Below are 16248 nucleotides of genomic sequence, written 5' to 3'. Positions count from 1 at the left end.
TCTCTCACACATTTGATATGTTATTTCTGACATATTATGTTGTACAGAGAAGCAAGCTGAACTGTGGTAGGAGCTCATGCTGCCATTATTACAGGTTGTCTGACACCCTCTCTTCCCTCACCATCCCTCTGTTTTAATCTCTTTATCCCCATCACTCTCTCTTTTACCTCTTCCCCATCCCAATTTCTCTCTCTCGCTCTCTCTCTCTCTCTCTCTCTCTCTCTGTCTCGCTCTCTGTCTCACTCTCTGTCTCTCTCTCTCGCTCACTGTCTCGCTCTCTGTAGTGGCAGCAGTGGGGGTAGCGGGGGGCGAGAGAACAGCGGTGGCAGCAGCATTAGTGTTCCTCTGGCCGTGCCCACGCCCTCCCCTCCCAGCCTGGGACCAGGTGAGCCAAGCAATACATATCCTTCAGTTTAGCTTAGCATTTAGCCTTCCATTCTGTTATTGTAGCTTCTATGTTAGCTTAGCATTTAGCCTTCCATTCTGTTATTGTAGCTTCTCTGTTAGCTTAGCATTTAGCCTTTCTCTCGGTCTAGCATCTCTGGTCGCCTAGTTTAGGATTTAGACTTCCATTTTGTTACCTTAGCTTCTCTGTTAGCTTAGAATTTAACCTTCCATTCTGTTATTGTAGCTTCTCTTCTCTGTTAGCTTAGCATTTAACCTTCCATTCTGTTATTGTAGCTTCTATGTTAGCTTAGCATTTAGCTGTCCGTCCTGTATTGCGTCTCCTACTTCTATCAGGTCTGCTTCTGGTTTGTCTTGAACTTAGCCATTTGTTTTTTATTGTATCAGCTTGTCAAAATATGCAACCGAAAGGTTGCTGGTTCGAATCCCTGAGCCGACTAGGTGAACAATCTGTCGATGTTCCCTTGAACAAGGCACTTAACTCTAGTGGTTTTTCTTAGCAGCCTATTTGTTCTGTCAGTGTGGAATCTCTTTGGACAGTTTGTTTTAGCCTCGTATGATGCATCAGCTGTCCATCTGGATCCTGATGGAGATGAATATTTTAATTAGATTTTGGCAGCACATTATATCTTTCCATAGAAGTATTTTTTTCTGGCTGGTTTGGTTGTTGTACTCGGGCATTCTAGTCACAGCCGAGTCTCTTCCATCCACATATAAACAAATGACCTGAGGTTGACTTCAGTGAATTTGAAAGCCAAATACTTCTCTACCTCTCTCGTTCCCTAGTTCACTCACTCTCCTTCCCCTACCTTCTTTCTCCCTATAACTTTCCCCTTTCCCCACCCCAACAACCACAGCAGCGGCCCACCAAGGCCCAGGCCTGGGTCCCATCCCAATGGCCCAGTTTGGCACCATCTCACGACAGGTCTCCCGCCACAACTCAGCCACTTCCTCAGCCTCCATGGTGTCGGCCACGGGTACCTACCGCCGGGCGCCCTCCGGCAGCTCCCATTTCTCCATGTCCCAGCAGCCCCACCTCAACGGGGGCCCTGCCTACCCCCAGAACTCAGGTAAGACCATGGAAAGGAGTTTTATGGTTGAAGGAATGTTGAGTCTGACCAAAGAACAACGTCAATAGGCCGCCCGGTTACTGTGTGTCCTGGATAGAGGTAGCTCACTTTCACTTCAGCTAAAAGAGGAGGACATTCAGGGCAGTGGAAGACAGAAATACACACGCCCACATTAGCTGACAGACTCGAGGAGATTTAAGACGAACGGCACAGACATCAAACCAAGGCTGTCAGTATCTCTGTCACACACAACATTGACCCATAAGAGGTGGACAAGTTTGGGTGACTGGTCTATGTGTCTGAAGGCAGCTCGATGTTTCAGGGCTCCACATTAACGCTTGTCTGCTTGCCCGGGGAAAGTCAAATACATTGTTGGACAAGCAGATTATAGATTTAAGTTGTCCTAATTGGAAAAATCAAAATTCCCAATGTCAAACAATTAGGCTACTCCGATCAGAATTGGATCAGAATTGGATCAAAGTGTCCTCCAGATGTGATGTTTTGCTCACTGTCCTCCCAGTCTCTGCAGAGCACATCAGAGTATAATTATTGTCGGCTTGCGTTGATAGGCACGGGTCTTTTAATCATGGAGTCGCGAGATGCGTTTTTTGAGATCAAAGCGAGCCTTGCTATGTTCACACATTTGTTGATAATAATTGCTTGTGAGTTATTTGGCCAGTTATAGCAAATTGTTGGTCTGCAGTGAAAATCCTGGAAAAGTCATTGTGTGAGAGGACAACGGACTGACTATAGTAGATAACCAGCCAAACTACACAATATGTTTTTAATTGGCTATCTGGCTAGTTAACTATTTTTTTAATTGGCTATCTGGCTAGTTAACTATTTTTTTAATTGGCTATCTGGCTAGTTAACTATTTAGCTATAAGCATGATTTTCCACTGGCACTTGTGTATAAGTGGCGCAGTGGTCTAAGGCACTGCACCTCAGTGCTAGATAGTATTACAACTGGCTGATTGGGAGTCCCATAGGGCGGCGCACAATTGGCCCAGCGTTGTCCGGGTAGGCCGTCATTTAAAATAAGAATTTGTTCTTAACTGACTTGCCTAGTTAAATAAAATGACCACAAATGGCCAACACGCAGGTGATACAGGTAGTCAGGTGATACAGGTAGTCAGGTGATACAGGTAGTCAGGTGATACAGGTAGTCAGGTGATACAGGTAGTCAGTTGATACAGGTAGTCAGTTGATACAGGTAGTCAGGTGATACAGGTAGTCAGGTGATACAGGTAGTCAGTTGATACAGGTAGTCAGTTGATACAGGTAGTCAGGTGATACAGGTAGTCAGTTGATATAGGTAGTCAGTTGATACAGGTAGTCAGTTGATACAGGTAGTCAGGTGATACAGGTAGTCAGTTGATACAGGTAGTCAGTTGATATAGGTGCACATGAAACCAATGCTGCATACTCCGGTCTGTTAAAGGAATAAGTCAAAGGGTATGATACAGGTAGTCAGTTGATATAGGTAGTCAGGTGATATAGGTAGTCAGGTGATACAGGTAGTCAGTTGATACAGGTAGTCAGGTGATACAGGTAGTCAGGTGATACAGGTAGTCAGGTGATACAGGTAGTCAGTTGATACAGGTACACATGAAACCAATGCTGCATACTCCGGTCTCTTAAAGGAATACGTCAAAGGGTATGATACAGGTAGTCAGTTGATTCAGGTAGTCAGGTGATACAGGTAGTCAGGTGATACAGGTAGTCAGTTGATACAGGTAGTCAGTTGATACAGGTAGTCAGGTGATACAGGTAGTCAGGTGATACAGGTAGTCAGGTGATACAGGTAGTCAGGTGATACAGGTAGTCAGTTGATACAGGTACACATGAAACCAATGCTGCATACTCCGGTCTCTTAAAGGAATACGTCAAAGGGTATGATACAGGTAGTCAGTTGATTCAGGTAGTCAGGTGATACAGGTAGTCAGGTGATACAGGTAGTCAGGTGATACAGGTAGTCAGTTGATACAGGTAGTCAGTTGATACAGGTAGTCAGGTGATACAGGTAGTCAGGTGATACAGGTAGTCAGGTGATACAGGTAGTCAGGTGATACAGGTAGTCAGGTGATACAGGTAGTCAGTTGATACAGGTACACATGAAACCAATGCTGCATACTCCGGTCTCTTAAAGGAATACGTCAAAGGGTATGATACAGGTAGTCAGTTGATTCAGGTAGTCAGGTGATACAGGTAGTCAGGTGATACAGGTAGTCAGGTGATACAGGTAGTCAGTTGATACAGGTAGTCAGTTGATACAGGTAGTCAGGTGATACAGGTAGTCAGGTGATACAGGTAGTCAGGTGATACAGGTAGTCAGGTGATACAGGTAGTCAGGTGATACAGGTAGTCAGTTGATACAGGTACACATGAAACCAATGCTGCATACTCCGGTCTCTTAAAGGAATAAGTCAAAGGGTATGAACACTGTCTGAAGGCATCTGTAACTATGCTGTGAAGATCTCCCCAGAATGCTGAGCTGCAGGGTTAGATCAAAAGCCTGCACACCCAGTAGCTCTCCAGATGAAGGGTAAAAATCTGTCATGCCTTTTGGTGGGAACAATCTGTTATAACACCAGGGTTAGAGTGAAGGGAGTAATTGTGTCCCTTGACTAACCAGTGTTCCCCCGCACATTGGCTCTGTACCGGTACCCCATGTGTAGAGCCTCCACATTGACTCTGTACCGATACCCCCTGTATAAAGCCTCCACATTGACTCTGTACTGGTACCCCCTGTATAAAGCCTCCACATTGACTCTGTACCGGTACCCCCTGTATAAAGCCTCCACATTGACTCTGTACTGGTACCCCCTCTATATAGCCTCCACATTGACTCTGTACCGGTACCCCCTGTATAAAGCCTCCACATTGACTCTGTACTGGTACCCCCTGTATAAAGCCTCCACATTGACTCTGTACTGGTACCCCCTCTATATAGCCTCCACATTGACTCTGTACCGGTACCCCATGTATAAAGCCTCCACATTGACTCTGTACTGGTACCCCCTCTATATAGCCTCCACATTGACACTGTACCGGTACCCCCTGTATATAGCCTCCACATTAACTCTGTACTGGTACCCCCTGTATATAGCCTCCACATTGACACTGTACCGGTACCCCCTGTATATAGCCTCCACATTGACTCTGTACCGGTACCCCCTGTATATAGCCTCCACATTGACTCTGTACCGGTACCCCCTGTATATAGCCTCCACATTGACTCTGTACCGGTACCCCCTGTATATAGCCTCCACATTGACTCTGTACCGGTACCCCCTGTATATAGCCTCCACATTGACTCTGTACCGGTACCCCCTGTATATAGCCTCCACATTGACTCTGTACCGGTACCCCCTGTATATAGCCTCCACATTAACTCTGTACCGGTACCCCCTGTATATAGCCTCCACATTAACTCTGTACCGGTACCCCCTGTATATAGCCTCCACATTAACTCTGTACCGGTACCCCATGTGTAAAGCCTCCACACTGACTCGGTACCGGTACCCCCTGTATATAGCCTCCACATTAACTCTGTACCGGTACCCCCTGTATATAGCCTCCACATTGACTCTGTACCGGTACCCCCTGTATATAGCCTCCACATTGACTCTGTACCGGTACTCCCTGTATATAGCCTCCACATTGACTCTGTACCGGTACCCCCTGTATATAGCCTCCACATTGACACTGTACCGGTACCCCCTGTATATAGTCTCCACATTGACTCTGTACTGGTACCCCCTGTATATAGCCTCCACATTGACACTGTACTGGTACCCCCATGTATATAGCCTCCACATTGACACTGTACCGGTACCCCCTGTATATAGTCTCCACATTGACTCTGTACTGGTACCCCCTGTATATAGCCTCCACATTGACTCTGTACTGGTACCCCCTGTATATAGCCTCCACATTGACTCTGTACTGGTACCCCCTGTATAAAGCCTCCACATTGACACTGTACCGGTACCCCCTGTATATAGTCTCCACATTGACTCTGTACTGGTACCCCCTGTATATAGCCTCCACATTGACTCTGTACCGGTACCCCATGTGTAGAGCCTCCACATTGACTCTGTACTGGTACCACCTGTATATAGCCTCCACATTGACTCTCTACCGGTACCCCATGTATTTAGCCTCCACATTGACTCTGTACCGGTACCCCCTGTATATAGCCTCCACATTGACTCTGTACCGGTACCCCCTGTATATAGCCTCCACATTGACTCTGTACCGGTACTCCCTGTATATAGCCTCCACATTAACTCTGTACCGGTACCCCCTGTATATAGCCTCCACATTGACACTGTACCGGTACCCCCTGTATATAGTCTCCACATTGACTCTGTACTGGTACCCCCTGTATATAGCCTCCACATTGACACTGTACTGGTACCCCCTGTATATAGCCTCCACATTGACACTGTACCGGTACCCCCTGTATATAGCCTCCACATTGACACTGTACCGGTACCCCCTGTATATAGCCTCCACATTGACTCTGTACCGGTACCCCATGTATATAGCCTCCACATTGACTCTGTACCGGTACCCCCTGTATATAGCCTCCACATTGACTCTGTACTGGTACCCCCTGTATATAGCCTCCACATTGACTCTGTACCGGTACCCCCTGTAAATAGCCTCCACATTGACTCTGTACTGGTACCCCATGTATATAGCCTCCACATTGACTCTGTACTGGTACCCCATGTTTAAAGCCTCCACATTGACTCTGTACTGGTACCCCCTGTATATAGCCTCCACATTGACTCTGTACAGGTACCCCCTGTATATAGCCTCCACATTGACTCTGTACTGGTACCCCATGTGTAAAGCCTCCACATTGACTCTGTACTGGTACCCCCTGTATATAGTCTCCACATTGACTCTGTACCGGTACCCCCTGCATATAGCCTCCACATTGACTCTGTACTCGTACCCCATGTATATAGCCTCCACATTGACTCTGTACTGGTACCCCCTGTATATAGCCTCCACATTGACTCTGTACTGGTACCCCCTCTATATAGCCTCCACATTGACACTGTACCGGTACCCCCTGTATATAGCCTCCACATTGACTCTGTACCGGTACCCCCTGTATATAGCCTCCACATTGACTCTGTACTGGTACCCCCTGTATATAGCCTCCACATTGACACTGTACTGGTACCCCCTGTATATAGCCTCCACATTGACACTGTACTGGTACCCCATGTGTAAAGCCTCCACATTGACTCTGTACTGGTACCCCCTGTATATAGTCTCCACATTGACTCTGTACCGGTACCCCCTGCATATAGCCTCCACATTGACTCTGTACTCGTACCCCATGTATATAGCCTCCACATTGACTCTGTACTGGTACCCCCTGTATATAGCCTCCACATTGACTCTGTACTGGTACCCCCTCTATATAGCCTCCACATTGACACTGTACCGGTACCCCCTGTATATAGCCTCCACATTGACTCTGTACCGGTACCCCCTGTATATAGCCTCCACATTGACTCTGTACTGGTACCCCCTGTATATAGCCTCCACATTGACACTGTACTGGTACCCCCTGTATATAGCCTCCACATTGACACTGTACCGGTACCCCCTGTATATAGCCTCCACATTGACACTGTACCGGTACCCCCTGTATATAGCCTCCACATTGACTCTGTACCAGTACCCCATGTATATAGCCTCCACATTGACTCTGTACCGGTACCCCCTGTATATAGCCTCCACATTGACTCTGTACTGGTACCCCCTGTATATAGCCTCCACATTGACTCTGTACCGGTACCCCATGTGTAGAGCCTCCACATTGACTCTGTACCGGTACCCCCTGTATATAGCCTCCACATTGACTCTGTACTGGTACCCCATGTATATAGCCTCCACATTGACTCTGTACCGGTACCCCCTGTATATAGCCTCCACATTGACTCTGTACTGGTACCCCCTGTATATAGCCTCCACATTGACTCTGTACTGGTACCCCATGTGTAGAGCCTCCACATTGACTCTGTACTGGTACCCCCTGTATATGGCCTCCACATTGACTCTGTACCGGTACCCCATGTGTAGAGCCTCCACATTGACTCTGTACTGGTACCCCCTGTATATAGCCTCCACATTGACTCTGTACTGGTACCCCCTGTAAATAGCCTCCACATTGACTCTGTACTGGTACCCCCTGTATATAGCCTCCACATTGACTCTGTACTGGTACCCCATCTGTAGAGCCTCCACATTGACTCTGTACTGGTACCCCCTGTAAATAGCCTCCACATTGACTCTGTACTGGTACCCCCTGTATATGGCCTCCACATTGACTCTGTACCGGTACCCCATGTGTAGAGCCTCCACATTGACTCTGTACTGGTACCCCCTGTATATAGCCTCCACATTGACTCTGTACCGGTACCCCCTGTAAATAGCCTCCACATTGACTCTGTACTGGTACCCCCTGTATATAGCCTCCACATTGACTCTGTACTGGTACCCCATGTGTAAAGCCTCCACATTGACTCTGTACTGGTACCCCCTGTATATAGCCTCCACATTGACTCTGTACAGGTACCCCCTGTATATAGCCTCCACATTGACTCTGTACTGGTACCCCATGTGTAAAGCCTCCACATTGACTCTGTACTGGTACCCCCTGTATATAGTCTCCACATTGACTCTGTACTGGTACCCCCTGTATATAGCCTCCACATTGACTCTGTACTGGTACCCCATGTATATAGCCTCCACATTGACTCTGTACTGGTACCCCCTGTATATAGCCTCCACATTGACTCTGTACTGGTACCCCCTCTATATAGACTCCACATTGACTCTGTACTGGTACCCCATGTATATAGCCTCCACATTGACTCTGTACCAGTACCCCCTGTATATAGCCTCCACATTGACTCTGTACCGGTACACCTGTATATAGCCTCCACATTGACTCTGTACCGGTACACCTGTATATAGCCTCCACATTGACTCTGTACTGGTACCCCCTGTATATAGCCTCCACATTGACTCTGTACTGGTACCCCCTCTATATAGCCTCCACATTGACTCTGTACTGGTACCCCCTGTATATAGCCTCCACATTGACTCTGTACCGGTACCCCATGTGTATAGCCTCCACATTAACTCTGTACCGGTACCCCCTGTATATGGCCTCCACATTGACTCTGTACTGGTACCCCCTGTATATAGCCTCCACATTGACTCTGTACTGGTACCCCCTGTATATAGCCTCCACATTGACTCTGTACCGGTACCCCCTGTATATGGCCTCCACATTGACTCTGTACTGGTACCCCCTGTATATAGCCTCCACATTGACTCTGTACTGGTACCCCCTCTATATAGACTCCACATTAACTCTGTACTGGTACCCCCTGTATATAGCCTCCACATTGACTCTGTACTGGTACCCCCTGTATATAGCCTCCACATTGACTCTGTACTGGTAACCCCTGTATATAGCCTCCACATTGACTCTGTACCGGTACTCCCTGTATATAGCCTCCACATTGACTCTGTACTGGTACCCCCTGTATATGGCCTCCACATTGACTCTGTACTGGTACCCCCTGTATATGGCTTCCACATTGACTCTGTACTGGTAACCCCTGTATATAGCCTCCACATTGACTCTGTACCGGTACTCCCTGTATATGGCCTCCACATTGACTCTGTACTGGTACCCCCTGTATATAGCCTCCACATTGACTCTGTACTGGTACCCCATGTGTAAAGCCCCGCTATTGTTATTTTACTGCTGCTCTTTAAATATTTGTTAGTTTTATTTGTTTTTCAATTATTATTATTATTTTTATATTTTCTTTTATTTATTCACATTTAAAAAATATATATATTTTAATGTTTATATTTATTTATTTTATTTACATTTAAAAATGTTGAGTTGAGTGTTCTATACAGCTGTATTACACAGTATGTTATTTGTGGTTTCTCCCAGCATGAAAAACTGGACAAAACTAGTTCAAATGACAGTTTCTGATTGTAATGATATCGTTTCAACAGTTTCTGGTTATAATGATATCGTTTCAACAGTTTCTGGTTGTAATGATATCGTTTCAACAGTTTCTGGTTATAATGATATCGTTTCAACAGTTTCTGGTTATAATGATGTCGTTTCAACAGTTTCTGGTTATAATGATGTCGTTTCAACAGTTTCTGGTTATAATGATATCGTTTCAACAGTTTCTGGTTATAATGATGTCGTTTCAACAGTTTCTGGTTATAATGATGTCGTTTCAACAGTTTCTGGTTATAATGATATCGTTTCAACAGTTTCTGGTTATAATGATGTCGTTTCAACAGTTTCTGGTTATAATGATGTCGTTTCAACAGTTTCTGGTTATAATGATATCGTTTCAACAGTTTCTGGTTATAATGATGTCGTTTCAACAGTTTCTGGTTATAATGATGTCGTTTCAACAGTTTCTGGTTATAATGATGTCGTTTCAACAGTTTCTGGTTATAATGATGTCGTTTCAACAGTTTCTGGTTGTAATGATGTCGTTTCAACAGTTTCTGGTTATAATGATGTCGTTTCAACAGTTTCTGGTTATAATGATATCGTTTCAACAGTTTCTGGTTATAATGATATCGTTTCAACAGTTTCTGATTGTAATGATATCGTTTCAACAGTTTCTGGTTATAATGATGTCGTTTCAACAGTTTCTGGTTATAATGATGTCGTTTCAACAGTTTCTGGTTATAATGATGTCGTTTCAACAGTTTCTGGTTATAATGATATCGTTTCAACAGTTTCTGGTTATAATGATGTCATTTCAACAGTTTCTGGTTATAATGATGTCGTTTCAACAGTTTCTGGTTATAATGATATCGTTTCAACAGTTTCTGGTTATAATGATATCGTTTCAACAGTTTCTGGTTATAATGATGTCGTTTCAACAGTTTCTGGTTATAATGATGTCGTTTCAACAGTTTCTGGTTATAATGATGTCGTTTCAACAGTTTCTGGTTATAATGATGTCGTTTCAACAGTTTCTGGTTATAATGATGTCATTTCAACAGTTTCTGGTTATAATGATGTCGTTTCAACAGTTTCTGGTTATAATGATGTCGTTTCAACAGTTTCTGGTTATAATGATGTCATTTCAACAGTTTCTGGTTATAATGATGTCATTTCAACAGTTTCTGGTTATAATGATGTAATTTCAACAGTTTCTGGTTATAATGATGTCATTTCAACAGTTTTCCATACTGGGCCTAGTGGCCTGCAAACTGTTTCAAATCATTCCTGTAATATTGGGAACTAAGCATGAAATGGTACCTAACTCAACACGGTGTCTGATAGAGTACTGTGAGATATCATGTTACCGGGCTGCATGTTGTTTGTCTACATACCTAGTGGCAAAAACTGGTTGAAAAGACGTCATAATGACATAATTTCAACCAGTTTGTGGTTGTGATAACCTCATCGCAGGGCATGTTTTACTGTCTATGGAGAACAAGCATCCCACAAGGCATTTATATTCTGCTTCTATCTTTCTTATTGTCTTGTTTCAGTGCCACTCGTTTTATTGTTGTATCTGTAACTTGCCACTATCCTAGATAAAATATACATTTGGAAGAAACTCTGATAATAAAGTCGTAGTAGCTAATTGAAAAAAGCTGAAGCAAAAACACTATTTACTCACACACTAAGTGTCTTACTGCTTTGTTTTGATCTCTGACAAGCATATTTATCTTGTGTTCCTCACACCTTCCCCTCCACCCTATTTCTGTCTCTCTGTCTCTGGTCTGTCTCTCTCTCTCTCTCTCTCTCTCTCTCTCTCTCTCTCTCTCTCTCTGGTCTGTCTGTCTGTCTGTCTGTCTGTCTGTCTGTCTCTCTCTCTCTCTCTGGCCTGTCTTTCTGTCGGTCTGTCTCTCACTCTCTGGTCTGTCTGTCTCTCACTCTCTGGTCTGTCTGTCTGTCTCTCACTCTCTGGTCTCTGTCTGTCTCTCTCTCTGGTCTGTCTTTCTGTCTGTCTGTCTCTCACTCTATGGTCTCTGTCTGTCTGTCTCTCACTCTCTTGTATGTCTCTCTCTCTCTGGTCTGTCTTTCTGTCTGTCTGTCTCTCTCTCTCTGGTCTGTCTCTCTCTCTCTGGTCTGTTTCTCTCTCTCTGGTCTGTCTGTCTGTCTGTCTGTCTCTCTCTCTGGTCTGTCTCTCTCTCTCTCTGGTCTTTCTGCCTGTCTCTCTCTCTGGTCTGTCTGTCCCTCTTTCTGCCTGACCTTGTTGCTGCTTCCAGTGTCTGTAGCTCCTCCTCCTCCTCCTATGGTCCAGCTGACACCTCAGATCCCCCTGACCGGCTTTGTGGCCAGAGTTCAGGAGACCAGTAAGTCTCTCACACACACACACACACACACACGGGTAACATCAAAACGACTTCCTCAGTCCTACATATCAAACCAGGACCTATTAATCCCCTTTTATGTTGTCTGTCATGCCTTTTTCACACACACCCTACTGCCTTTAGACACACCCCTTTCATGTCTTGTCTGTCATGCCTTTTTCACACGCCCCCTACTGCCTTTAAACACACCCCTTTCATGTCTTGTCTGTCATGCATTTTTCACACATCCCCTACTGCCTTTAGACACACCCTTCCATGTCTTGTCTGTCATGCCTTTTTCACATGCTCCCTACTGCCTTTAGACACACCCCTTCCATGTCTTGTCTGTTGCCATGGTCACTGAGAGACAGTGGAGAGTGTTCTATGCTTCCATCTCTGTTCACTGAACACACCTGACTTAAGATTTGGAAAACTGCATAGTCTCAGCCAAGTCAAGCACAGTGACCCTCCCAATGCCTCTGTGTCCTTATTCAGGTGACCTTAGTGGTTTTTCCAGCTTTCAGATCCCAGTTTCATCCTTCCGGTCATTTTTTAGCGTTTAGACCTTCAGGAGCTATAGGTCTCTGAACTACTGGGTCTCTTCCGGGGCAGCAGGTAGCTTAGTGGTTAGAGCCAGAAGGTTGTTTGATCGAATCCATGAGCGGACAAGATAAAAATCTGTTGTTCTGCCCCTGAACAAAGCAGTTAATCCACTGTTCCTAGACTGTCATTGTAATTAAGAATTTGTTGTTAACTGACTTGCCTAGTTAAATAAAATACAGTTAAGAAGAATGCTCTGTCATGCCATCTGCTGGCCAGTACAGGTAATCACATGTCTGGAAGATCAGGATAATGCATAAAATATAATATATTAATTCATGATTTGTTTGTATAATGTTCAGGAGCAACATACTGGTAGGGGCATTTGGAAGTTGTTTGCTCAGTTTGGAGTGGCAGAGCTGAGCTCATATGACATTTTGATAACACTATATGAGCAGCCTGTGGGCGATACATCATGTAGATGGTAACCTGTCATAAGACTGACATAACAATTCCATGACAACTGGTTATTGAAATTATACTTGTTGCATGCATGGTATTCATGTATTATACTGTAGGTACAGGCAGTATATCCTAAACATGGAAAACCCTACTTTAATATACTGTATATATATATTAATATACATAACCTAAACATGGAAAACCATGCTGTAGATTTGAATTGGCATACATACAGTACCTGTCCAAAGTGTGGATACACCTACTCATTCAAGGGATTTTCTTTATTTGGACTATTTTTACATTGTAGAATAATAACACATTATGGAATCATGTAGTAACCAAAAAAGTGTTACACAAATCAAAATATATTTTATATTTGTGATTCTTCAAAGTAGCCACCCTTTGCCTTGACAGCTTTGCACATGCTTGGTATTCTCTCAACCAGCTTCACGAGGTAGTCACCTGGAATGCATTTAAAATTAACAGGTGTGCCTTGTTAAAAGTTCATTTGTGGAATTTCTTTCCTTCGTAATGCATTTGAGCCAATCAGTTGTGTTGTGACAAGGTAGGGGTGGTATACAGAAGATAGCCCTATCTGGTAAAAGACCAAGTCCATATTATGGCAAGAACAGCTCAAATAAGCAAAGAGAATCAACAGTCCGTCAATACTTTAAGACATGAAGGTCAGTCAATACTGAAAGTTTCTTCATATGCAGTCGCAAAAACCATCATGTGCCATGATTAAACTGGCTCTCATGAGGACTGCCACAGGAAAGGATGACCCAGAGTTACCTCTGCTGCAGAGGATAAGTTCATAAGAGTTACCAGCCTCAGATTGCAGCCAAGATAAATGCTTCACATTGTTACTTAAACTGACACATCTCAACATCAACTGTTCAGAGGAGACTGTGCGAATTAGGCCTTCGTGGTCGAGTTGCTACAAAGAAACCACTACTAACGGACCAATAAGAAGAAGAGACTTACTTGGGCCAAGAAACACGAGCAATGGACATTAGACCGGTGGAAATCTGTCCTTTGGTTTTATGAGTCCAAATTTTAGATTTTTGGTTCCAACCGCCGTGTCTTTGTGAGACGCAGAGTAGGTGAACGGATGATCTCCGCATGTGTGGTTCCCACCATGAAGCATGGAGGAGGAGGTGTGATGGTGCTTTGCTGGTGACACTGTCTGTGATTTATTTAGAATGCAAGGCACACTTAACCAGCATTCTGCAGTGATACGCCATCCCATCTGTTTTGCGCTTAGTGGGACTATCATTTGTTTTTCAACAGGACAATAACCCAACACACCACCAGGCCGTGTAAGGGCTATTTGACCAAAAAGGAGAGTGATGGAGTGCTGCATCAGATGACCTGGTCTCCACAGTCACCCGACTTCAAACCAACTGAGAAGGTTTGGGATGAGTTCGACCGCAGAGTGAAGGAAAAGCAGCCAACAAGTGCTCAGCATATGTGGGAATTCCGTCAAGACTGTTGGAAAAGAATTCCAGGTGAAGCTGGTTGAGAAAATGTCAAGACTGTGCAAAGCTGTCATCAAGGCAAAGGGCGACTACTTTGAAGAATATAAAATATATTTTGATTTGTTTAACCCTTTTTTGGTTACTACATGATTCCATAATGTGTTATTTCATAGTTTTGGTCTTCACTATTATTCAAAGTATAAAATAATAAAAAATAAAGAAAAACCCTTGAATGAGTAGGTGTCTAAACTTTTGACTGGTACTGTATATTTAGGTGTTTTTCCCTGGTCAGGTCACATGGTCAAGAGAAACCCTTGACCCTATTGATGTCACAGAAAATAAATAGAATTACTACACCAGTCGATTAAATTCCACTTCCATAATGTCCGTCATTTCTTCCCCGTCCTCGTCCAGTTACAGACGACCCGGTCCCCCCTCCACCGCCCCCTCCCGAGGACGTGGTCATGTTTGACGAGCCCTCGCCCCCTCCCCCGCCCCCGCCCGTGGACTACCAGGGGGATGAGGAGGCGGCCGTAGTGCACTACAATGACCCCTACTCTGACAGAGACCCCCACTGGGCCCCCAAGGCCTACGCTGAGAAGGGTGAGTTTGACTGGTACCACCGAAGATACAGAGACCAGGCACTGATCGCCGTTTCAACATGATTCAGGCGCTGTTTACAAAGTAAATGTCTGTGGACACAGACGGTCAAACGTATCCAAATCTGGATGGCCAATTTAGTGCAGTACACACTATACACCCATAAATTGTATATCTTGGGTTTAGGCCGACTATATTATTAGTACTGAGTCTGTACTGTAATGTCTCTAAGTTATCCTAGTACAACCCTATTCCCAGCAGTTGTCCTCTCTCACTCTGTCCTGTCTGTGGTCGGATTGCTAATGTATAAGAGAATACAGTGAATAAATTAACCAAATGTATTTTACAGTGGTGGCCATTTATGACTACTCCAAGGACAAGGAGGACGAGCTGTCCTTCATGGAGGGCTCCATCATCTACATCATCAAGAAGAACGATGATGGCTGGTACGAGGGCGTCTGCAACGGCGTCACCGGCCTCTTCCCCGGCAACTACGTAGAGTCCATCATGCACTACACAGACTAAGGGCGGCCATTTTGAATGAGAAAAAAAACGCCAAGATGTTACCAAAAAAAAAAAAACATTTTGAATCAAGTGCTGTGTTTAGTATTTGAAACGACAAGGTAGGTTTTAGTAAGATGTTGGCTTTTTTTTGGGGGGGGGGGGGGGGCAACTCTTATCCACACAGCAACATATACATTTTACTTTCACAGACACACATAGAAAAAAATAATAATAAATCAAACATAAAGAAGTGCATTAGGACATGACCGAATGTTTGTCTTTGTCCAAAGCGCAGATGTTAAGAAGCGAAATAGTCTATTTACTATGCTACATGTTGAAAAGGAGGGGTGGGGAGCTGGGCCAAGGGACCAGGAATAGGGGACATCAAAGGGGAATACTGAGTGTAGAAGTCAAAAAGAACTGAACGTGATTTTTCTTATTTCTGGTGATGTTTTGTTTTTGTTATATAACTTGTATATACTGTAATGTGTGAAGCTGACAGTTGGTTTGCCAGTAGTGTGTTTTACTTGTGAGGTTTTTTTTTTTTTCATCTGCGTCTTTTGATTGGTCAACAGCAACCCAAGTTGTGCCAGATACAGATGTTTTTTTTTAATCGGCGCCTTTTGATTGGTCAACAGCAAGCCAAGTTGTGCCAGATACAGATGGTTTAACTCAATCATATTTTGTCGTTGTGTTTCGGGTATTATTTTATTTTTCTCTTTTAGTGCCATTTCTACCCTAGGCTCGGCCAATTGTCACTTGATAAGAATGGTTTTTATTTTATTTTTTTATGT

General features: G+C 44.3%; 1 protein-coding gene across 6 annotated transcripts in view; it reads left to right on the top strand.

The window, feature by feature from the left end:
- The window catches only part of LOC139375834 (abl interactor 1-like), a 49164-nt gene extending 33176 nt beyond the window's left edge, over positions 1 to 15988 (top strand). For 2 of the 6 annotated variants that reach the window (XM_071117737.1, XM_071117739.1), the window contains 5 exons: positions 285 to 385; positions 1266 to 1475; positions 11787 to 11873; positions 14765 to 14953; positions 15300 to 15988. In XM_071117737.1, the coding sequence (XP_070973838.1) occupies positions 285 to 385; positions 1266 to 1475; positions 11787 to 11873; positions 14765 to 14953; positions 15300 to 15475 (763 nt within the window). In that variant the 3' untranslated portion in view covers positions 15476 to 15988. Of the gene's footprint in view, positions 1 to 284; positions 386 to 1262; positions 1476 to 11786; positions 11874 to 14764; positions 14954 to 15299 lie in introns of all 6 variants that reach the window. The other 4 variants (XM_071117736.1, XM_071117735.1, XM_071117738.1 and 1 more) reach the window with 2 other exon arrangements.
- The last annotated feature ends 260 nt before the right edge of the window (positions 15989 to 16248 follow it).

Source organism: Oncorhynchus clarkii, chromosome 20 (genome assembly GCF_045791955.1).
Source record: "Oncorhynchus clarkii lewisi isolate Uvic-CL-2024 chromosome 20, UVic_Ocla_1.0, whole genome shotgun sequence".
Lineage (NCBI taxonomy): Eukaryota > Metazoa > Chordata > Actinopteri > Salmoniformes > Salmonidae > Oncorhynchus > Oncorhynchus clarkii.
Note: the sequence above shows the minus strand (reverse complement) of the source record. Positions and strands in the feature narration are given on the sequence as shown.